The 21,737-nt window shown below is 61.7% G+C and overlaps 2 protein-coding genes and 1 long non-coding RNA gene across 5 annotated transcripts; 1 reads left to right on the top strand and 2 right to left on the bottom strand.

Moving 5' to 3' along the window:
• Positions 1-5,588: 5,588 nt before the first annotated feature.
• On the bottom strand, positions 5,589-7,842 carry LOC107035320 (uncharacterized). Its single transcript, XR_012072370.1, has 4 exons — positions 7,402-7,842; positions 6,350-6,543; positions 5,953-6,232; positions 5,589-5,704 (listed from the first exon to the last, which is right to left on the bottom strand). It is a non-coding gene; the product is annotated as an uncharacterized lncRNA (long non-coding RNA).
• Positions 7,843-10,082: 2,240 nt separating this feature from the next.
• MRPS2 (mitochondrial ribosomal protein S2) lies at positions 10,083-13,951 on the bottom strand. The gene is made up of 4 exons (XM_072960530.1): positions 13,453-13,951; positions 13,213-13,338; positions 12,630-12,759; positions 10,083-11,213 (listed from the first exon to the last, which is right to left on the bottom strand). Exons 1-4 carry the CDS (start codon positions 13,490-13,492, stop codon positions 10,604-10,606), a joined length of 906 nt encoding a protein of 301 aa, XP_072816631.1. The 5' UTR covers positions 13,493-13,951; the 3' UTR covers positions 10,083-10,603.
• Positions 13,951-18,311, top strand: PIERCE1 (piercer of microtubule wall 1). Of its 3 annotated transcripts, none has more exons than XM_072960532.1 (3): positions 13,951-14,653; positions 15,627-15,705; positions 17,918-18,311. In XM_072960532.1, the coding sequence occupies exons 1-3, from the start codon at positions 14,511-14,513 to the stop codon at positions 17,972-17,974; spliced, it is 279 nt and encodes a 92-aa protein (XP_072816633.1). In that variant the 5' UTR covers positions 13,951-14,510; the 3' UTR covers positions 17,975-18,311. The 3 variants fall into 3 exon arrangements, with proteins under 3 accessions (XP_072816633.1, XP_072816632.1, XP_006217567.1); XM_072960531.1 differs by having other exon boundaries at positions 17,875-18,311; XM_006217505.4 differs by having other exon boundaries at positions 17,872-18,311.
• The last annotated feature ends 3,426 nt before the right edge of the window (positions 18,312-21,737 follow it).

Raw genomic sequence — 21,737 nt, 5'->3', positions numbered from 1 at the left:
GACAGGGTCAGCTCCAGTCCCCAGGTGGGGTCACCTGTGCAGGTGGGAATGGCCTGGCCCCTAGCTCCCCACTGGCTGGAGGCCGAGGTAGGAGTGAGGGGAGCCCCCAGTGGAGGATGCAGGAAGGCGCCAGGCTAGCCCAGGCCCACCAGGTTGGGGACAGCAGGACATGGGGACCCCAGCTGGGGTGGGATTCCGCTCCTGCCCCTTCCCCCACTCCTGGCTGGACACAGGCGCTGCCCCCGGGGAGGGAATCACTTCAGCAGTGACCTTGCCCGCATATTCTGACGCCAACACCGCAGTTTCCCAAAATCACCCTGGGGCTTGGTGATGCGTTGCCTGACAGCCAGGCAACAGCGTCCAGGGTCTCCTCTCTCGTGGTGGGAGGGTGACCCCAGACCAACCTCCCTGGAGACTGGGGACAAGGGGGCTCCCTCCACTCAGGTGCACCTTCCCAAGTCCCAGGCCCACAGCCCCCCGTTGGGGAGGCCAGCCTTCCCGGGCCCCTCCTGGGCACAGCAGGCCCTGCACGCAGATGCTGGGGCTCAGGCACTTCCCTCCCTGACAAAGAGACGCCAGATGGGGCTCCCTGGCAGTGCAAGCCCCTCACCAGTCTGGGGGTGTCTGGGGGTCCGGCCACCTCAGGCTTTGGTGGTGAGTGTCCCACTTTCTGCAATGACAACTCTTCTGGCCCCACTGTCCCTGCAATGGCGTGAGGCCATCAAACTGGGTGCCTGGTGGGGGGACCCGGTGAACAGTGCCTGGTCCACTGGCCCCTGTCCTGGGATCTGGGCCCTGGACCATTTGTCTGCCTGGTGCTGCCCTGCCCCTAAGCAGTGGGTCCCCTCTGACCTGGCTGCCCCCAAGGGGCTATGCAGAGGAGGGGCTGGCGCCTGGCCAGGGCCAGGGCTTAACGATCAAGGGCTAAGTCTCGGGCTGGGGGTGCTGGACCCGACAGGAGACACTACTCCTCAGATCTGCCCGGGAGGCCTCCCTCCACCTGGAGAAGCCTGGGCGGAGCTGGGGGTCTCTGCGCCCAGGGCCTGGGCTTCCAAGGAGCCTACTTTGGGGTCCATCTTCCTGGCCAAGGGCAGCAGGTTCCCCCGTGGAGACGCTCTCTTCTGTCTGGGAGCCCGAGCCCGGCAGCCCGCTCCCCAGCGCCGTCCGCACCTCCCCACCCCAGCCCGGCCTGCAGGGCGTCCAGGTGCGGGCTCCGGGCGGGGCCGTGGGCTGCAGGGAGGCCTGGACCCCGCAGGGCCCTCGTGTCCGGGGAGGACGGTCAGGGCTGAGATGAGCGGGGAAGCAGCGCGATCTGAACAGAATCCTACAGCCCGCACTTCCCAGGGGACGGGCCCCGGAGGCCCCGGAGGACCTCAGCCTCTCAGAGGCAGCTGGCGTCGTGGGGCCCACGTCCTGCCATCGGGCCACTGTGCTTTGTCCCCACCCGGGCCTGGTTCTGGGGCGGAGGTGGAGGAGTGGCCCCGAAGCAAGAGCAGCCCCGCAGGCCCAGGTCAGAGGTCCCCGTGGTGGCGGCGGCCGTGGGCACGGGGTGGGGGGGTGGAGGGGTGGGAAGTGGAGCCCGTGGGTCTGACCACATAGAGCTCAGCTTCCCTGCAGACGTGGCACTTTTGCTTCTCCCTTTCTGCTCCTGGTGCATTTCCTCCAACTCTTGCTCAGTTGGGTCCCCGGGAAGCGGCTGCTGAGATGGGTGGGAGAGGGAGGGGGCGCGGGGGTGAAGCCTGAGAAGGATGAGGTGGGGGGAGGAGGCTGAACAGCGCGGAGACCCTCAGAAGAGCCTCTGGTCCAGTGGGGAGGTGGGAGCCAGGGTGTCCGCGGTGGGCCTGCAGGGGCAGAGGTGGGCCTGGCCCCCCCACCCCCATGGGGCGCTGCCCCTGGGGTGTCGGCCCGCTGACCTCCCCACTGCTCAGCGGTGGGGTCTCTCCTGAGGGGGCTCTGAGGATGGATGGATGCCCCCATGGATGCCACAGCCCGCCTGTCGTGTCCTCTGCTCACCTTGGGGGCTGTAATGCAGGCCCTGGGACCACTCCTCCCGAGAGGACACTCAGAAGAGGGAGGTCGCTGGTCAAACCACTGCCCCTGATCTGGTGTAGCCTCACAGCCTCCCGGCCACTGTCCCTTCTCGCTGCGCCTCTCCCCTGTCGGTCCACATCCTGGTCCCGGCAGTTCCCTGGGTGGGAGACCCAGCCCTTCCTTCCTGCACACATGCTGGGTCAGGTGGCCGGGGTGTCCCTTCTCTGCCCCCAGCCTGGGACGGAGCACCTTGTCTGGGCAGAGGAGCTACCTGACCCCCAGGTCTGGTTAGAATTTGTCAGAAAGAATCATCTGGAACCTGAGTCTCTGGTTTGGTGTCCACAGAGCTTACAAGGCCCTGCTGTCCACCTGGCAGATGGAGGTGACCCCCAGCCGCGGGGCTGGCCCTGCAGAGTTAGCAGCACCACCCACCATTTCAGGGTTCAGCCTCAAGGGGTCCCAGGCCACAGCTGGGAGGTTGCCCAGGCCAGGTGGCCAGTGAAGGATGCCGGTCACTGCACCTTCGTTCCACGTCAAACTCAGAAACCCCACACAAACCCTCCCCATCCTCTGAGAGGCACAGCCCCCGTCCTGGCCCCCCCACCATCTGATTCCAGACTATCTTCATCACCCAGTAAACTTTCTCCACGATCGGCAGTCACTTCTCTTAATCCTTCTGTCTGAGGACAGAGCCTAGGACGCCGGCGCCGGCTCTGCACAGACCCCGGTGCTGGCGCCGCCGGGCTGACTGTTCTTTATAAGCATCTGGCCAACCGGGGCTCTGACTGCAGGTGCCAGAAGGCTCTCCAGTGGGTTTATGTGGAAATACAGTTCAGGGCCATGGTCCTGTGGCTCTCACAGCTCGTAGGAACCAGGACAGTCAGACTGGACGACAGGACCCAGGGGGCAGAGGTCACAGGGACACCCAGCCCCACCCTAGGAAGAGCCCGGGCAGCCGTGTGTCCAGGGCCACAGACGCCACTGGTTCAGGACACGCCCTGGGTGACTTCCCGACAGCACCTGAATGTAGACACCTGTCCTCCAAACTGTGAGAGAACTTCCTGTTACTGTGAACCACCAACATCATGCGGGTGCACACAGACACACACAGACGCACATGGAGACACACAGACACACACAGAGACACACACACACACAGACACACACGGAGACACAGAGACACGCAGACACACACGGAGACACGCAGACACACACGGAGACACGCAGACACACACACAGACACACACACACACACACACACACGGAGACACGCAGACACACACACAGACACACACACACACACACACACACACACACGGAGACACACATATAGACACAGACACACACTCCCACGGGCCTGGACCAGGCCCTCCGCGCAGAGCCACCTCCTGCCTCTCCTGAGCGGACCAGCCCCGCCTTCTCGTCTGCCGGATGGCAGGGCGGCCTCCCCAGCAAACCGTCCATTTCACAGACCAGGGTTGTTTTTCTAGTTCGTGCTGGTTGAGCCCCTGGGAAGGATCCGTTTTCTCACCTTTTTCAGCCTCTAGAGACCACCGCCTTCCCGGGGCTGGCGGCCCCTTCGTCCACCGTCAGGGCCAGCAGCGTCCAGCGCAGTCACCCCACAGGCGTCACTCTGACCCTGTCCCATCCTCCCGTCCTCCCTCTCTGACCCTCCCCCTGCCCCTCCCAACAGGTGAGACTGCTCTGGGCCACATGGCTGATCCGGGATGGTCTCCCACCTCAAGGGGAGCTGACCCGCCCCTCAGCCCATCTGCACCTGCAGGGCTCCCTGCCGTGAGTCTAACACACCGACGGGTCTGGCCTGGACCGGCCGCGAAGGGCACCGCGCGCAGCGCTGCCAGGGACCAGCGAGACGGTGACTCCGAGGGCCTCTCGGTGGGTGGGGCACGTGCCAGGCAAATTCCATGGAGCAGATGTTCCCTCCTGCCACACGAGTGTCACTGGTGTGTGAGGAGCCATTAAAGGGGACAAACAGCGTGGCTGACCCCTCAGGAGCAGCGGGAAGACCCCCGAGAAGGGGCCTGAGCTTTGTCGTGACCACACGGTGACACACCCCCAGCAGAGGGGCGGCAAGGTCAGGCTGGAGGGCTCAGAGAAGGTTCTGGGTCTGGTGGGGATGGGACCACCCACCACTGGAGTAAGAACTGTGTAGCTGGGGGAATGTTCTGGAACCTCCCCCGACCATGCACAGACACACACACACACACACAGGTGCACATGCACATTCAGGCACGTCACACAGACATGCATGGCGCACACATCTGCACAAGACACGTGTAAGCTCCTGCGTGCACACGGGAAGGCACACGTGCACACACGTGTCACACAGAAACACATGCACACACACGTGCACACAGACACACGTACAAAAAATCTCACATCACCTAAAGGAGAAGAGATCTCAGAGTCCCACCCCAGGCCGACCATCGTGAGCGGCTCAGTGTGTCTCCCTCGGGCTCTGCTGGTTTCATTGTGTCTCTGTCTGTCTGTCTGAGATGCAGATTCGTTTACATATACACGTGTCTGCATGTTGACATGACATACATGTAGTCTTACAGACGAGCTCCTGGATGCAGATGGTTGTCCACGTGTATCTCATGTAAAAGGACCCCTTGGATCTCCCCTGTCAGCACAGAGACCCGCACACCCGCTGGGACAGCTGCATAGCGCCACCCGTCTGCGTGGACCAGGATTGATGGGTCCCATCCCCCTCCATGGACACTAGAGTTGTTTCCAGGTCCCTGCCATTTCGGCCAGCGCTGTGATGGGTCACTTGAAAATACATCTCAAAACCCTGTGCAAGAACTCCTGTGGGTGAGCCGAGGCTTAGCGCCGCGGGTGCAGCACGCACACGGTTCTCCCAGAGAGGCGTGTCCTCCACACCTCCCTCCGGGGGGCCCGGGGGGCCTCTGCCCCTCACGGCGTCCCCAGGGCTGGTCACCCCCAGACGAGGAACCTGCCAGTGTGACGGTGGCCGGTGCTGTCTCCACAGTGGTTACGTCTGTGTGTCCCCATCAGGGAGGGCAAGCGTCTCTGACACGTACTGACCATGTGTGCGGCCTCTCGTCGGAATTGCATGTTTGTTCTTGGGCCCTTTTAAAAGCACTGACTTTGGAGAGTTCGGGGCCCGCAGGGGGGTCCGCCCTCTCTCTGCCCCTGGGCATGAGGAGCGCCGCTCAGGTCTGGGTGCGGCCTCACCCGCTCTCTCCGCGTTTCTCGCAGTTTTGATCGGCCCCGGGAGGAGCTGGGCGTGTCCCTTCTGTCCTCGGGAGCTGCTGTCACACTTAGAACGGGGTCTCTGCCCTGAGACTGTGCACGTGTTTGCCGAAAGGGCTTCATTCTGTGCATCCCACCTTTACTCCATCGGGATCTCCCCTTCATATAACAGAAGTGCTATTTCAGGTAGAAAAAGAAAACAAAAATGAACTATTCTTTCAAAATTGACACACAAAAAGCCGTGTGTTGCACGATTCCATTTATGGAAACATCCAGAACAGGTAAAGACACAGAGACAGAGAGCAGGTTAGAGGGTGCGGGGGGCGGGGGAGGGAGGGCCGGGGGGCGATGGCTTTCCGTCCCCGGCTTCCTTCTGAGGAGTGAGGCGGTCGGCTCCGAGGCAGGCCTGAAGGTCACGTGAGTGGACTACGCACTCCTGAAGTGCTCAATATAAAGTTAAAAAGTTAAGCTTGATTATATTAAGGCATAAGATAAAAAGCATCATAAATAACATGAAAGGGAAAAGTAAAATTAAAAACAAAAACAGAAACAAGAGAGGGAAGGGACATCCTGGGGCAGCGAGTTGAGGGTGGCCTCCCGCGGGGCTGGTCCCCGCCGCGCCGGGCTCCAGCCACAGAGGTGCTGACGGGACTGCCGGCGCTGTCGGCTCCCACCCTGGCGCACCTGTTGATGGAGATGCCTCTGGCTCTGGTTCTGGCTTCAGTTCTGCTGGTGCTTCTGCGGCCGGTCCAGATCTTCAGATGGTCCTGGAGTTGGTGCTGGAGCCATCATGAGATGCTGAGACAGGTGCTGGAGCCATCATGAGATGCTGAGACAGCGGTGAAGCCACAGAGGAGATGAACATGCCTGCCTTCCAAATGGTGCTTTTCCAAACACAGAAAACGTCCTGCCGCCTATTACAGGAGCTCTGGCACGAGAATCCGGCACAGGGCGACTTCCCCGCCTGTGGTCCAGCACGCCGGTGGTCTGAGGCCCGCCTCTGCTCCTGGCCCAGTAGCGGCCTCTGGGGCCCCTCCCCATGTGCTCACACCGCCCCCCCACCCCCGGGGGATCTCCTCACCCTGCGGCTCTGTCTCGGTGAGTTCAGCATGCTCCAGCTGGGCCAGGAGAAGCTGGGAGCGGCGCTCCAGGTCAGAGCCAGGCATGTTGAGCTGCACGTAGGCCACCAGCTGCTTGAGGCAGGGGAAGTCCGGTGGCTGACAGAAGTCCTCTGAGTACTGGTCCAGCCAGGTACCCAGGATGGAGGAGATGGCACTGGGGGCAGGCAGTGGTGGGGGATGGGGCGTGACAGAGTCAGAGGCCTGGGCGTTCCTTCTGCACTGCCCTCCCATGGCACCTCCAAGGCGGCTGGGTGTTGGGGCCCATTCCTGCCCATCCAGAGGCCAGCCCCGCCCCAGCCCACCCAGACAGGGGCAGCCTGGCCAGCAGGTGCAGCGGGCAGCCTCCGTGGGAGGGAGCCTTCCATCCGTGGTGACCACCTCTCCCTTTCTCAGGGAACCTGACTCATTCCTGTCCGACCCCAGGCCCTCCTCACTGGAGTGGAAACTGCAGGAGGGCAGGGAGGGTCGCATCTACTCCATCACACTGGCCTGGCCAGCACACGGCAGGTGCTGCATGAGTATGTGAGGGAGGAGGGGACGAGCAGAGCATGGCCCTTGCCTGGCTTTCCTGGGCCTCGCGCACCTGAGCCTGCAGCTCAGCCCCGAAGGGCTGCCTTTGTTCCGCACCGCGTGTCAGCCTCATTCCCCCGGTGACACTTTCTCGGGATTGCGAACACGACCAGCCCCCGAGCCCCGACTGAGCTCTCGTGAGCCCCAGCCGAGCACTCACACTGGGGCACGAGGCCGACGTGTGAGCAGCTCGCCCCTCACATCTCCTGTCCTGGGCCCCAGATCTGGGAGGGGATGGATGTTCTCAGGGGCGGCTCTGAGCCCCCAGCCTCCCCTCTGCTCCCTGGGGACTCAGGACCCCAGCCACAGCTCCCTGACTCCTTTCCTCCTGCAGGAGAGGCCCCCAGATCTCAGCCCTGCCCAGCCCCTCCCCAGCCTCAGCCCCACAATGTCCCCATCTTGGAGACAGGAGGCCCCCCCATCAGACCCAAAGCCCACTCACTTTCTCAGCTGGTCCTGGGGCCCGCCGTCCTGGTTGGAGTACGGGAGGATGCATCCGTATCTAGAGGAGGCCGTGAGGGCGTCACATCTACCATACCTGCTGTGACGCCTGGTGTTACTGGCTGACCCCCCGACCAGGGTGGAAGCCCGGGAGGGCAGGGGTTTCCATCTGCCCCAGTCACTGACTTATGCCAAAGGCCTGAAACAGTGCCTGCGCACAGTGGGGGCTCCATGTGTAGCCCCTAGTCGGCCCCTTACAGCTATCTGAGTGGGCTCAGCCAGCGCCCAGCGACCCCTGCTCCGGGAGGGCCCCCCGCCCCGCGACGGAACCCTGAACCTCCTTCACAAACGGGAAGACAGCTCTGCCCGAGGGCGGGGGCTTCTTCGCGGGGGAGAGGAAACCCTCAGGAAGAACCGCACGTGCCCCGGCAGCCCTTCCTGCAGGGCTGGGCACAGGGTCGCGCTGTGCACGCTCACCCGATGTCCTGCCAGCCCTGTGCGGCCGGGCCTCTGGGCAGCCCGGCCTTCACAGGCGCAAACAGAGCCTCGGCGAGCTGAAGTGGCGCTCCCAAGTCCCACGGCCAGGAGGCGGGCGGGGGCTCACCTTTTGAAGAGGAGGTGCAGGACCTGCTGGGCGGCGGCGAAGGCTCGACAGGTGCACAGGAAGATGGTGACACAGGAGAGGCGCTGCCCTGGAAGGCAGGTGGCAGGCACCAGGCGTGCCGCCAGCTCCCCCCGGGGTCTGCTGTGACCCCCCCACCCCCGCCTCCGGGTCTCTCACGGGTTCAGGGCTGACTCATTCTCACATGGGGGCCAATTTTCAAAGGAGAGGCAGTTCAAAAACAATCCCCAAATATCCACGTTCACATCCTGAAACGCAACAGCACATAAAAACTTGTCTCGGACAGCCTTACAAATATGTGCAAACTGCCTTCGCACCCAGCCTAGGCCCTGGGTGGACGGCACTGGTGGGTGAAGGGAGGGGCCCAGCTTCTTGGCTGGGGACTGGTCACTCAAGAGGCGAAGCCCTGGGCGGGGCCCTGGGGAGGTGTCTGGGTGGCGTCTGGTCACAGCCATCCCGAGGCCTGGTTCTGGAGGCCCTCCGTACCCAGTCGCCCTGGCTTGTCCTGGCCCAGGCTGGGGGCGTGGTGCACCTGCCCAGTCCGGCCCCTGATCCCTCAGGAGCCCGGCTCTTCCAGGCGCCTGAGGCACCAGTGGTCAGGGAACAGCCCTACCAGGGCCCTGAGCTCAGGTGTAAAGGGCAAGTCGAGGGCTTGGGGGCGGCCCTTCCTCTCGTGACCCCAAGGCTAGGCGCATTCACCCCCTTCAGAGCTTCTGGCATCTCTTGGGGTTCACTGCCAGGGAGGCAAACTTGGAGGTGCCCTCCCGCAGGGGTGAGGCCACGCTCGCTCTGTCAACCTGAGCCCCTCTGGTCCCCTTGCTGCTCTTCCCAGAGAGGCCCCGATCTTGGCTCTGGTCCTCGTGCAGCTGGACCCATCGGGCTCATCTGCTTCTGCTTGTCCACTGGGACACCCACAGGGTGCGCCGCTCCTGCCCACCCTGCCCCCAGCACCCGGGCTGGAAGCACAGCCAGTGACTCAGACACTGCTGTCGCCCCGGCTGGTCTTCACCGCCTGGATCCAGAGTGGGTTCCAAGTATCCTAGGGTCCCCTAGGGAATGGGGTGAGGCAGGGGTGCTCCAGGGAGTCTGTCCCCCCAGGCTGCTCCCCTCCAGCCAGTCCCACGGCTCCTGTGTACTCGTGTCTCCCTGCGTGTCACTCACCGCCCCCAGGCTGCCTGTGGTGCCCTAAATGCCCGCTTCTGAGGGGTGGTGTGGACCCCCTGCAGCCTTGGGGAGGCCCAGTTTGTGCTCCGGGAACTCCCGTGCATGGATGGCCAGGAAGCATTTCCACACTGTGCTCATCTCCAGGGCCTCGGCTCCCACGGGGGTCTCCCTAGAACGCCAAGGGGCAGCCCTGCTGGCTCTCCCCACAGGCCACCTGCTCGGGGAAGCTCACCCACACCCACACACGCGGTCTCCAGTGGGGGGAAGCCCTGGGCGGGGGGCCCTCGGTTTACCCGCCTACAGATCTGCATCTTCATACTTCACGTTTGCAAATCAAAGCAAGACTGGTCAGTCGGTGCTTTCAAAGAGACGCTCAGTTTCCTGCACCTTCTGAACCAGGAACCCAGAGTGTCTCCAGAGAACACCAGGAACCTCCACCACGCACCCTCTCCCTGAAAAGAGATGCTGACTGGACCCCAGGACTCAGCTTCCTGCCCTCGTGCGCCAGTCTGCCCCGCCCTCACAGACCCTCGCCAGCAGACAGGTTCCCGGGGGCGGTCAGGCACCCCGGGAGCGAACATGCTGAGTGCCACAGGGCAGGCTCCCGGAAAGAGCGGTCCGCACCTCACCCCAGAAGGCCTCACCGACGAGGGAGCACCCAGGAAACCCGGGAATGAGTGTCCGTACGTCCCTCCTGACCATTCAGGACGCGGGCAGGTCCCAAGGCCTCCGAGCCCCAGCACGGAGGACGGTGCCGAGGTACAGCCAGGGCCTCTGCCCTCCCACCCAACACGTCTGCACGTCTGCCTCCCCGAAGCCCGAGCACCAGAGGGCACAGCTGAGTCTTGTGTGCTCCTGGGGGCGAGCAGAGACAAGAGCACAGACCACACTGCAGACCTGATGGTCCGGGCACCGTCCTGCCGGAAGCCCAGTTTTATTTGTTGGAATCGTGCTGCCTGCTCTACCCGGCCAGTTCCAACCCAGACGGGATCTTGGAGTGGCTCGCCCTGCAGCCTCATGTTACAAAACAGCTCCTGAAACCAGGCGGCAGGAAGCAGCCCGACCTCGGGGTGTTCTGAGAGTAAAAGTCAGACCTGGTGTGAGAACCCTGCCAACACACGGGGGGCTCATCTCGAGGGAAAAGCAAGGACTGCAGGACCTAGGGGCAAAGTGGCTCCCAATGGGTCCTTTGTGGACAGGCTGCTTGCCCTGGGAGCCTGCCGGGGTCGTGGGTCTGACGTGGAGCCCTGGGTGGGCAGCTGCTGAGAAGTCACTAGCAGCCGGGACCCAGTGCCTGGGATGACGGGGGAAGGGAGGGAGGAGGGGGGAGGGAGGAGGGGGAGGGGGTGGCATGGGGGGCTGTTCCCAGCTTAGGAACGGGCTTGGCTGCTGCTTCACCCGGGAGGAGGGCGGCCCGTCAAGGGGAATGACCCAAGTCCAGCCCGGCCTGCGCTCCTGGGGGAGCAGGGTCGGCTGGAGCCAGGCTTGCGGCCCCCTCCGGGCCCTGCAGTCGGTACAGGGCCTCGACCTGCCTCCGCTTCTCCTTGGCCCGGTTGATGGTGGTCTGGAAGAGCCTGCAGAAGAGGTGGACGGCAGGGGCCGAGTCGTCATTGCCAGGGACGGGGTAGGTGATGAGGGTCGGGTTGCAGTTGGTGTCCACGATGCCCACGGTGGGGATGTTCATCTTGGCCGCGTCCCTCACGGCCACGTGGGGCTCGAAGACGTTGTTGAGCGTGTGCAAGAAGATGATGAGGTCGGGCAGGCGCACCATGGGGCCCAGGAGGATGGGCGCGTTGGTCAGCAGGCCGCCCTTGAAGTAGCGGGTGTGCGCGTACTCGCCGCAGTCCCGGGCCGTGCTCTCGATCAGGTGTGAGAACTGCCGGCTGCGGCTCACAAACAGGATGATGCCCTTGCGATAGGCCACGTGGGCCGTGAAATTCAAGGCCAGCTGCAGGTGTGCGGCCGTCTGGTCCAGGTCGATGATGTCCTGGTCCAAGCGGCTCCCGAAGATGTACGGCTCCATGAACCTGCCAGACACGCACCAAGGCCAGTGTGAACGGGCCCACGTGGCCACCTCCATGCATACCCCCTCGGCCCCTCCATGGGGGACACACCATACTGGGCTGGTGCAGCCCGCAGCCCCTCAGTGCAACAAGAGCAGCAAGCGCCTTGTCCCAGGAGTGACGGCCAGAGGCAGCCAGGGGTGGGGGCGGGGGCAGGGCAGGCTAGGCCACAGGCCACTCCCACGGCTCAGACAAGTGGCTTGGGCCTCGGAACCTCCACCGTGCTGCGTGGGGATTCTAACAGCTCATCCCACACGGCTGTCTGGACACGCGAACGCGATGCACAGACCGTTCTGCCCGGTACTGCTGGGCTGGCTGCAGTTCCATCTCTGAGGCTTCACAACCAAGGCTGCCTCCCCTCCCCCAACCCTGCCCGGGGGACCAGCAGAGCAGGGGGTGCCCTGGGCTGCGAGTGTGAGGGGCCAGAACAGAAGCCAGCCAGGCCCGGGAGGAGAACCCCAAGGGCACAGACTGGCTGACTAGGACAGAGAGATGGGGGCAGGAGACCGTCCCTTGGTCCTCATCCCCTGCTCACTCGCATCTGGATTCAGTCCCTTCTTCTCAACAGACTGCCCGAGGCCCCACGACCTCCACCTGCCCTCACCTCAGGTGACTTCTGGGTAGCTGCCCTCCCTCTTCTTGGCCCCTTCTTCCTGGAACCTAAGATGCTGGCAGCCCAGAGGTCCTGCCTGGGACCTCCTCTCCTCTCCAGATGTTCTCAAGAGGTCCTGACATGGTGCCCCCCAGGCCCAGGCTACTCCCTCCTAGGGCCTGTGTGACATCAATACTGGGGTGGCCGAAAGGTCGCCTGGCACAGGATCAAGTTTCTGATGTCCCCCCAGGCCTTGATGTGGCTTTGACCATCTCAGGGAAGGACACCAACACCTGCTCTGTCCCCCGAGACCAACCCAAACCCGGACTCTGCCCTCAGGAACTGGGCCCGTCACCTCCCCCTGAACTTCCACAACCACCTCCTCCCGTGGCCTCCCACCTGTCCCTTCAGTCCATTCTCAACTCAGCCATCTTACAACTTTGTGAAGAAACTGAGCCAGTTTCTACTCGTCTGCATAATCTTCCAGACTTCCCCTCCAGATGTGGGCGGCCTGGCAGCCCCCTCATCCATCACCGGTTCACAAGAACGGCTGCTGGCCTGTCCCCACCCAGGACCATGGGCCCCACTCCAAGGTACCCAGTTAGACGCATGGAGCGGGGGACAAACCGAATCTGATCATAAACACCTGCCCGTCTTTGGGGTCAGAGATCCCATCTGGAGGGAGAGGGGGCTGTTCTCTGGCAAAAACTGAAGGAGTGGCCCTGGACCCCAAGGCAGGGTCCCAAACCCCTGGAGGAATCACCACACCCACCAGGGACGTCACCCACCTGTGCCGACAGCCCGCTTTGTGTCCCAGGTGCACTCGCGCATCGAAGAGACTTCTCACTGAGAACAACTCCTTGACGTTGAAGAAGTCAGAGTGCTTGAGGGGCTCGCTGAGGATCGTCTCGCTGAGATCTAGGGCGGGGAGGCAGGGAGGATGCAGGGTCTGGGCCCCTGCTCCCAGTCCAGGGGGCCGCGGGCGGGGAGGGCGGGAAGCCCAGGCGCTGAGGGGGCCCAGGGCCACAGGGGCCTCTTTGGAGACTCGAGGCAGAGGCCAAGTCTGGCGGTGGCGTCGCCCCGGGTAAACCTGATCAAACCCTCACTGGGAAAGTAGGGGCCTGGCTGATGCCTGAAGTCCCGGCGGTGCCGCCCAGCCGCCCGCGGAAACACGGCCAGGATTCCGGGAAGGGTCGGCGGCACCCCGCCCCCCGCCCCCCGCGCTGAGGCCCCTGGAAGCGCGTGCGGCCCAGCAGGTGGGGCTGCTGGGGGCCGGGGGCTCCGGGGGCCCGCGTCTAAACCCAGGGCGCCTGGGCCCCCCAGCGGGACGGTTTCACCCCCCGCCCCCCGGCGCCGAGGAGCCGGCGTTACCGCTGCTGCTCCCGGGCTCGCGGGCGGCGGGGGCCGCGGCGCTCCCCAGCGTCCTGCTGCTCGGCCCGGCCGGGCCCGGGGTCGCCGTCGGGACGAGGTGCAGCCGCAGCGGCCTGCGCCGGACACCTGCGGGGACAGCGGGCTCGTGGGGCGCGCCTCCCCGCCTCCCTCCGCCCGCCCCCGGCCCGGGAAGGGGGCCCCCGCCCCGCGCCCCCGGCCCCAGGGCCCCGGCGCGCTCACCCGCGCCGAGCAGCCGGGGCAGCGCCGGGCCGGGCGCCATGGCGCGGACACGGGGAGGCGGGCGGACGCGGGAGGCGGGCGGGCGGACGGACGCGGCGGCTCCACGAGCGGCTCCTCCTTCCGCCGCGGGCCGCGCCCCTGTCGCAGCGCCGCCTGCAGGCCCGGAGGTGCCCCTGCGCGCCCGCGGCTTCGCTCCGGGAGCCCCGCTCGCGACGCGTCCCTGCCCCTTGGCCCCCGCCTCGGGTCGCAGCGCGCCGTCCTCCGGGCGCACGAGGCCCTGAGCCCCACATCTGCCCGGCACCGCGGACGCGCATGAGGCGGGGTCGGGATCGGGGTCCGGGCAAGCGCGGGGCCTGGGGGCGGATCCCCCCGCCCCGTCCCCCTTCCCGGCGTCCTCGCCCGCTCCCTGCACGGTGCCCGGAGGCGGAGGAGGCCCCCAGCCGTCCCCGTGGGAACCCGCCGAGCGATGGGGACCGCCCTCACCTCCGGCCAGTACAGCACCACCTCTCGCTTGTCCAAAAGCGTTTTAATTTTTGAACAATATTTGTCTTAGAAGAATTCCATAAAGTTAGGCAAATCTGGAGTCTAATTTTGGGGGGCCTTAAGTCGGAGGGCTGGGGGGTCAAGAAGCCCACACGGCGAGCGTGAGCTCACTGCCTGCGGAACGGCCTTGGGGAACCTGACCCAGGGCCCGAGGTTCTTCCGTCCCGAAATCCGCCTCCCACTGCGTTTGAGAAAACATTGGCGAGTGTCTGGGCCGATGACCATAAGGCATTCGGCACTGCAACCCCAGGAAGCAATTCCTCACCCTCACGGCCAGCACAGGGCCTGGGCTGCTCGCCACAGAAGGTTCTAGACCTCGGACTTCTGCCCCACCTGCCAGCCGTGGGGCCCGGGCCCCGAGGCGCGGCGCCTTTAAGGGCCCCGCCCACCCACGCAGGGGACCAGCCCGTCGCTTGGCAACAGGACGCCGCGCGGACCCTCGTGGTCCCGCGGGCTGAGAGGCTGTTTCGTGCCTGCTCTTTCTTGTCCCCGAAGCTCGCGTGGACGGAGGCGAGATGTCCGAGGAGAACCCCCAGGTGTGCGCGGAGCCGGAGGAGGCCAAGGCCGAGGCCCCCCCGGAGAAAACCAGTGACTACTACCGCGTGAGCGAGGACCTGCCGGCCAGGTTCAACCACCCGGCGTGGTTTCGGGGCTACAGGTGAGCGCGAGGGAGTCCGGTCAGGGTCCACCCGGCATGCAAAGAGGAAAGAAAGGCCGCCAGTCCAGCTGACCGATGCCCAGCTGGCCCTGCGCGCTGCTAGATAGCCCGGTGTGCAAGAGACCCCGGGCCCCAGCCTGGCCCCAAGTCAAAGCGGGGTCCCCCGTCAACCATCAAAGGGGCGCAGAAGTGCTGCCTGAAGCTTCCCACCCCTCGGTGGGGTGACACGGGGCAGGGCGTGCCCCAGGGGAAATCCCACGGCCCGGGCTGAGCCCAGCCGCACCCTCGGGGCGGGTGGCGTCCCCTCTCCTCTCTAGGCTGAGAGGACGCGTCTGCCGGAGGTGGGGCTGGGGCTTCGGCGACGCGTCCATCACCAGGCTGCTGAGGGGCGAGGCCTGCGAGCTTTCCTGCGCCGCAGCCTCTGAGACCCCGCCGGCGGCGCCTTCCCTGCCCCTCGCTTAGTGCCTCCACCGGCCTGTGCACTTGGCTCTGTTATCATCCCCATTTCCCAGGAGAGACAGCTGGGGTGCAGAAAGATAGTGCCTTGCCCGAGAGCACGCAGTTAGTACGGGCCAAAGCTGGGATGTCTGAACCCCCCGCCGCTCTGTAAAACTTCATCCTGGAGGCTCAGAAGTAGGAGGGACCCTCCCCTTGGGGGCGGCCCCTCCGCTCCCAGCCCGCCCACCCACCCGGGAAACGACGGCCTGGGCCCAGGCCCCGCCAGGGCTGAGGGCCAGCGTTTGCCACCTGGGATGTCCGCGGGGCTTTGGCAGAGCTCAGCAGGGGCGGGGCCCGGGAGGCTGAGCCTGCCAGGGAGGCCAGCTTCGCGCTCCGCAGGAGCCCAGGTTCACCGCGGCATCACTAACCCGGGGCATTTCCAACAAGGCTCCATGGACCCAATATGTGAAAGCTGTGGCTTGGGCAGAATTTAGAGTAAGTGAGTGGAAAATAAAGTATGTTTCTCATCTGCCAGGGCCAAGGAGCCCCCCTCCGTGTACAGGACCAGTAACCAAGCTTACGGGAGCAGAGCCCCCACGGTGCATGAGATGCCGGTAAGCAGGAAGCAAAGAACGGTGCGCGTGCTCGTGTGTGTAGGTGGGGCGTCTCTAGAAGGAGGCGGAAACTCCGAAAGTCTCAAAAGGGCAGCACAGCGTGGAGGGAGGAGGTGCGGAGGGGCTCAGAGTTCCGACATCGCAAAGTGAAAAGGATCCCGCAAATCCTTTTGCAACAGGGGAGGGTAGAAATAAATGAGTGAATGAATTTAGCAATGAAACATTGAAAGGGTGAAAAAAGGGCGTGTACTGCTTTGTCTCCAAAATAAGCCACCTAAATTAAAAAAAAGAGAGAGAGAGAGAAAGAAAAAATTGCATGTAGACTTGCTTACGACATCCCAAAGGCCTGGCCCCATTCACTCATACAACCAACCAACTCTTGCAACCTAAAGCAGTAAGTTTTGAGGCAAGTAAACGAAGAACTGCTTTCTTTTTGGAATAATACCTTGTTTTATTAGCTATTAGCTTGCCGCCTTAAGAGGTAGCACTGGCTGACCAAAGCACCAGTTACAGAAGGACGCAGGGATCTGTGTGCCTTTGGGGAACCCGACCCCTTTTTGAGATCGACCTCTCACTGCAGAGGGCGTCCTGGAACCCCCTGATGCCCCCGCTGGGTCCAGGAGAAGGGCAGAGGGACCAGCATAAGCATCCCCTGGGTACTCAAGACAGCAGGGCCACCCATTTTGGGGTGGCCGTGTTTTTCCTCTTAGAATACTCCTCATTTAGAAGATCTGGATATTAACTTATTTAATTGCTGTGCATGGGAGGTAGGGCTCTGACGAGAAGGTTACTTACCTAGGAGCTTTCTAGAGCACTTCAGGACCCCTCTCCGGAATCAGGCGGCTCCAAGTTTCCCCAGAGATCAGCTGTTTCCATGAAAATGACAGAGGACTCACCAACATAGGCCCGAATGTTTTGCTTTTCATAAAAAAGGCACTGGCTGGCTCGCGAGGCTCTGTGACGCGTAGCACCAGGTTCTCAGGAGGCGAGCGTGGGAGGAGTTGCTCCTGCTCCTTATCAGCCTGCTTTGTCTGGAGCTTGGTGTGCAGTTTCCTGACCTGGACGTGGCCTCTGGACTCACTGAGCCGCCCTCAGTGTGGACTTCCCATGTGGGAATAGAAAACAAAAATGCTTTCTTTGCATTTTAGAAAACACACCAAAGGAAGCTATTCTTTGTGACGCCGTGATGGCGGGCACACGTCATTCACCACCCGCTTGTCAAAGCCCAGAACGCACAGCACAGAAGGCGGACCCAGACGTAGGCTCTGGGCTTCAGTGAGCAATGACCTGTCGGGACTGGCTCAGCTGTTGTGGGCGCACCAGGCTGATGCGAGGCTTCCCCGTGTGTCCTGGAGAGGAGGTGGTGTGGGAAGTCCGTGTGCCCTGCTCAGGTTCTCTGTGGACCCAGAACTGCCCTGAAAAACAAACCCTATTAAACGATGCTCTGAAGCCCTTTCTCTTTGCACTTGCTTCCTGCCAAAGAGATAAAATGTCAAGTGACCCCTTGACACAAGGATGGCCGAGAACAGGTCACCTGTCCCGGGCGTACTGCCTGGCAGTGGTCCAGGCCACTGACGTCAGAAACCTCAAGGTCACCTGAGGATGCTGTCTTGCCGGAACGATTCCTACCCTTGGGTGCCGCACACGCCGGCGGCCTCGCCTCGCTACGGCAGCCCTGCCCAGCCCCCTTGGCTGGTGGGGTGTGGGCATCAGGGTCATTTCAAAGTTCCGCAAGGGATTCCAACACGCAGGCAAGGCTGAAGCCCACCGACGTTGGCTCTTTTCCACAGAAGGGAAGCTCCAGCGCAGAGCGGCCCAGTGACTGGCCCCAGCAGCACAGCCGGCAAGCGCAGACCCGGGAGCCGCACGGGCCTGACCCGGGTGCCAGGCCCAGGCGCGGCAGTGCCTCGCCCGGGGGGCCGCAGTGGACCCTCCTGTCCACGTCCTAGTGGAAGGAGGTACTGGTAGTACTTACTGCCTGGCATGAGGCGTGAATTGGGAAGGTCAGGGGCAACCTGGGCCAGCCTGCCCACCCTGGCTTCTCCGCTCCTTAGGGATAGAGACTTTTTCTTACAAATTCTTATTCTTCTTCCAAAAATGCCTCATGACTGACTGCTCCAGAGCGCTACCATGCATCACTAATCCGTGTTCCCTTTTCACTTCCAGAAGGTATTTTATCCAAATTCGCATAGATTTTCTAAACAACTTGCAGCTGGTGGAATGTTCCAGAACAATACTTTCAACGTGTACATGGAGAAGAGCATCGTGACAGGTCCCGACAACTACATCACCTCCTTCGACCGGTTCAACTTCCACCCCAGCTACCGGGCCAACAAGCCGTCCACCTGCGACTGAGGGGCAGCGGCAGGAGGCCCTCCGTCCAGGGCCCTCCAGGTGCCGGTGGTGATGGTCTGGACAGTCGCCAGCCCTAGTCTTTGATAATCTGCCCAGTTGTAAAGGGACACACTTTACTCTTCCCCTGCAAATACAGTATTTTTCCTCTCTAGGTTAGAAAACCATGCCACCAGGGCTGTGGTGCCCCCCACCCCGTTTTACATCTAACATGGATCAGATCTTGCCTTCCCATTAAAGGCCTTGCCACATTTGCTCTGGATTCCCGAGTCATCTGTAATCAAGGAACAGGGAGGTGGGTGTCCTGGGACCCCAGTCTCGGCCTGAATGCTGGGAATGTCCAGATAGCCCTCCCTGTGTCTTTATTTGAGAGCCATTTTTTTGCTTTTTGTTTTTAATTAAAAGAAATTGAGGGAGAGTGTAGCTCAGTGGTAAAGTGTATGCTTCGCATGCAGTAAGTCCTGGGTCCAATCCCCAGTACCTCCATTAAAAAACCCCCCAAAACCTAATTATCCCCTCCAAAAAAATAAAAAAAATTTAAATACAAAATCTTTTTTATGGCGTTCCTGGGGATTGAACTCAGGACCTCGTGTATGCTAAGCATGCGTTCTACTCTCCACCCGTCCTCCCGGGATCCATTTACATACTCGTGACAAGTTACAGAACAGATTTTCTGTTCTCAGGCATCCTGCCAGGCCATGGAGGGAGGGGAGGATGCCCAGCCCGGGGTGTGGACGAGAGCTGGGCAGGGAAGCAGAGCAGACCCCGAGAGGGCAGTTCCAGGTGGGAGCAGGCGGGGGGCCCTTGCTGGCCCTGACCCAGAGGCCACGCTTGGAGTCGGACTGACCGTCCTCTGGCCACAGATGAGGGCCGGGGCGGAGGCGGGACAGACAGACGAGGTTGGCGAGGGGTGATGTGTGCCTGGCGGGGGTGGGGTGACGGTGATGGTGGTTCTCCACTTGGTGTTCAGCTTACATTTTCAATAAAGAGTTAACAGCAGGCAGGGAAGAATACATCTTTCTCAAGTAGGGGTAATAACTGTGTTAAGGGGACATTCCTCTCTGTGTAGTCAGTTCTCAGCCAGTGTTTGCTGTGATGGAGAGACCCCTCTGCACGGGGACGTTCTCCACGACAGAATGCGTCCTCCAGCATCTTCCAGATGCAGACACTGCCCCCCCTTGCTGTGTGGGAGCAGGGCCTGCTCGTCGCAGGAGACCTGGAAAGAGCTGGAGCCAGACAGAAGTCGCTGCCACAGACCATCGACGCCACCTTGTCCACAAAGACTTTGACCCGAAGAGATTTTACTCACATAAGGATTTGGGAAGAAATTCAATGCCATGACTGATTGTTTCTTCATTAAAAACTTTTGATTATTGTTTCACAAAAGTCAACATTTTGGCAACACTCTTTTTAGGTTTAAAAAAAATTATTGTTAATCTCTTTTTGGTACATTTTTATTTATTTTTAAATTAACTTCTATTTTTTTTTAAATGGAGGTTCTGGGGATTGAACGCAGGACCTCATGCATGCAGGCAACATTCTTAACGTTCAGTTTGGAGTGGAAATGGTTTCCAGGAAAAATCAATATATTGAGCAGAAAACACAAAGCTGAGCCTGAAGCCAGGATTGTGTAACATCCAGCTTCTCAGCTGGAAAGTCAGCGGAGACACTGGGGGTCGAGCTGCAAATTAGTGTTTACAAGCTTTCATTAGAAATAGCAAAATACTAAGAATGCTTCTGTATTTAGACTCAAATAAAACAAGAAAGAGAACACCCGATCGACCCAGTTTCTAAACTCAAGGAAAAGGAAGGAATTCCTTCCCCTGCGGCCGGTGGCAAGGTGCCGGTTTTCCCGGTGAGGCTAAAGCCAGCATGCGAAGTGGCTTTCCCCTCCAACCTCGGCCCCGGTGCGTCCGCACCCCTGTAACAAGGCGGCGTCGCCCAGCCACACGCGTGTGCGAGGGACCGCGGGGCTGGCTCTCAGCGGGTGGCCGTGTCGGGGCGCAGGCTCGGAGGACCAGTCGACACATCCGTGGACAGAACAGACGCCAGTTAATCTGGCAGCACAATCAGGACGTGCGTTAGTTAACTGTCATGGCCAATAACTAGTATTTCTGTAACAGGTGTTAATGAGTCCGTGTGAAGTTAAACTCTGTACACGGAATAAACAGAAAGGCAGAATACAGAAATTGCTTTGGTGTAACGTGCATGCCCGTCCTCCTGAAAACTCACCGTCTCCAGCCCAGGCTCCTAATTCCCGTTTCCGGCACCTGGGCCCCGCGAGCTGCTGGCCGGCTGTGCCCCCGCCGGCCTGTCTGATGTCTCGCGGGGTCCCGAGGGCTTTGCCGGTGTCGCCTCGTCTGATGCTCATGCCTGGGGGCAAGCCTGACTCCTGTGCCTCCGTTTTCAGATGGAAAATTAGGGCCCAGAGGAGGCGCCCTGAGGTGCTGGGAGGGGCTGGGTGACCCCCAGACCCACCCTCACTCTCTGCACGAGTCACACAGGAACTCCGGTGGTGATGCACTTGGTGAAACTGGTCTTTTTAAACATACTGTCAAACTGGCACCTTTGTGTCGAGGGAAGGTGAAGTTTAGATGCACAGGTCTGATGGAACGGTCCAGGAACGTGCCTTCTGCTCGGGGTTAGAGCACATGGAGCGATGGGTGAACAGTGGGAGGGACGCGGCAGCCAGCGTTTTTCTGACCTCTGTACTGAGTCTTCCCAAAGCTCAAATCCAGTCAGAATAACTACGGAAGAGGTGATCGGAACACAGAGGGAGACAGAAACCAGTTTCCGCGGGTGGTACGACAAACCGCACGGCAGTTCCCGAAAGCCGGTTTCTCCGCCCGCCGCCGCCGGCCTAGGCGTCATCCGCCTTTTTGTTCCGCTCTGAAGCGAAACGTCGACCAAGAGACGTTCCTAACACTTCACCAGTCACGTCATTTAGCTGCTGAGTCGAACGAAACCCAGTAACTACTTACTCTAAAGGTGCAGTTTCACTTGTGTGTTTTTCCTCAGTGACATTTCAGCTTTTGCTTCCAATTAGAATAAACGGTTCCAAGTACAGAGCGAAATGTGCTGCCATTGGCAGGGGGAGTCCCCTACGTCCAACACACAGAGCGCCAGAAACCTCAAGAGTTTCTGCAGACAATGTGTGTCTCCCCGTCCGCAGCAGCCTTGCCTGGTTCACACCCGACTGCGGTTACTGGGGTGGTTGGTAGAGGAGCTTGCTCCCCCTCTAAACGGGCCCGTAATTAACTTCAAGGAGAGAGACGCGACATCGAGGGGGCAATGCTGTGTACAGGGCAGATAAAGCGCTAGTGTTTGGACTGAGTGCCTGGTTCCCCGGCCTGAGTGTGTCTCGGCTGGGGAAACCCTGCGGAAGACAGGTCCGGAGCAGCAGTCAGGAGTGACTCTTCCCTTTCGAAGCCCCGGTCCTCCCTCCCTCCCCGGAGGACTAGACAGCCCAGATGGGGCCGCTCCCTCCTCCCTGCAGGCCCCTTCTCGGGACGCAAGCGGGCTTCTCTGGCTCAGGCTCGTCCGTGGGTCTTCCTGCTGCTGCTGTTCGTGGAGGTCCCGGGGACTGAACCAAGGCCCTCGTGCTGCTAAGTGGGCGCTCTGCCGCTGAGCTCCACCCTCCCCGCCACAGGTCTTAGTCATGACGGCTCCATCTGGTGGCA

The sequence above is a fragment of the Vicugna pacos genome, chromosome 4 (assembly GCF_048564905.1).
Source record: "Vicugna pacos chromosome 4, VicPac4, whole genome shotgun sequence".
NCBI classification, from domain to species: Eukaryota; Metazoa; Chordata; class Mammalia; order Artiodactyla; family Camelidae; genus Vicugna; species Vicugna pacos.
Note: the sequence above shows the minus strand (reverse complement) of the source record. Positions and strands in the feature narration are given on the sequence as shown.

Coding starts and splice junctions, on each gene's coding strand:
- PIERCE1 (XM_006217505.4), top strand. CDS start 14,511: ATGTCCGAGGAGAACCCCCAGGTGTGCGCGGAGCCGGAGGAGGCCAAG. Junction 14,654..15,626: donor GCGTGGTTTCGGGGCTACAG/GTGAGCGCGAGG, acceptor CTCATCTGCCAG/GGCCAAGGAGCCCCCCTCCG. Junction 15,706..17,871: donor CCACGGTGCATGAGATGCCG/GTAAGCAGGAAG, acceptor TTTCACTTCCAG/AAGGTATTTTATCCAAATTC.
- MRPS2 (XM_072960530.1), bottom strand. CDS start 13,492: ATGGCGCCCGGCCCGGCGCTGCCCCGGCTGCTCGGCGCGG. Junction 13,339..13,452: donor GCCCCGGCTGCTCGGCGCGG/GTGAGCGCGCCG, acceptor CTGTCCCCGCAG/GTGTCCGGCGCAGGCCGCTG. Junction 11,214..12,629: donor AAAGCGGGCTGTCGGCACAG/GTGGGTGACGTC, acceptor CGTGTCTGGCAG/GTTCATGGAGCCGTACATCT.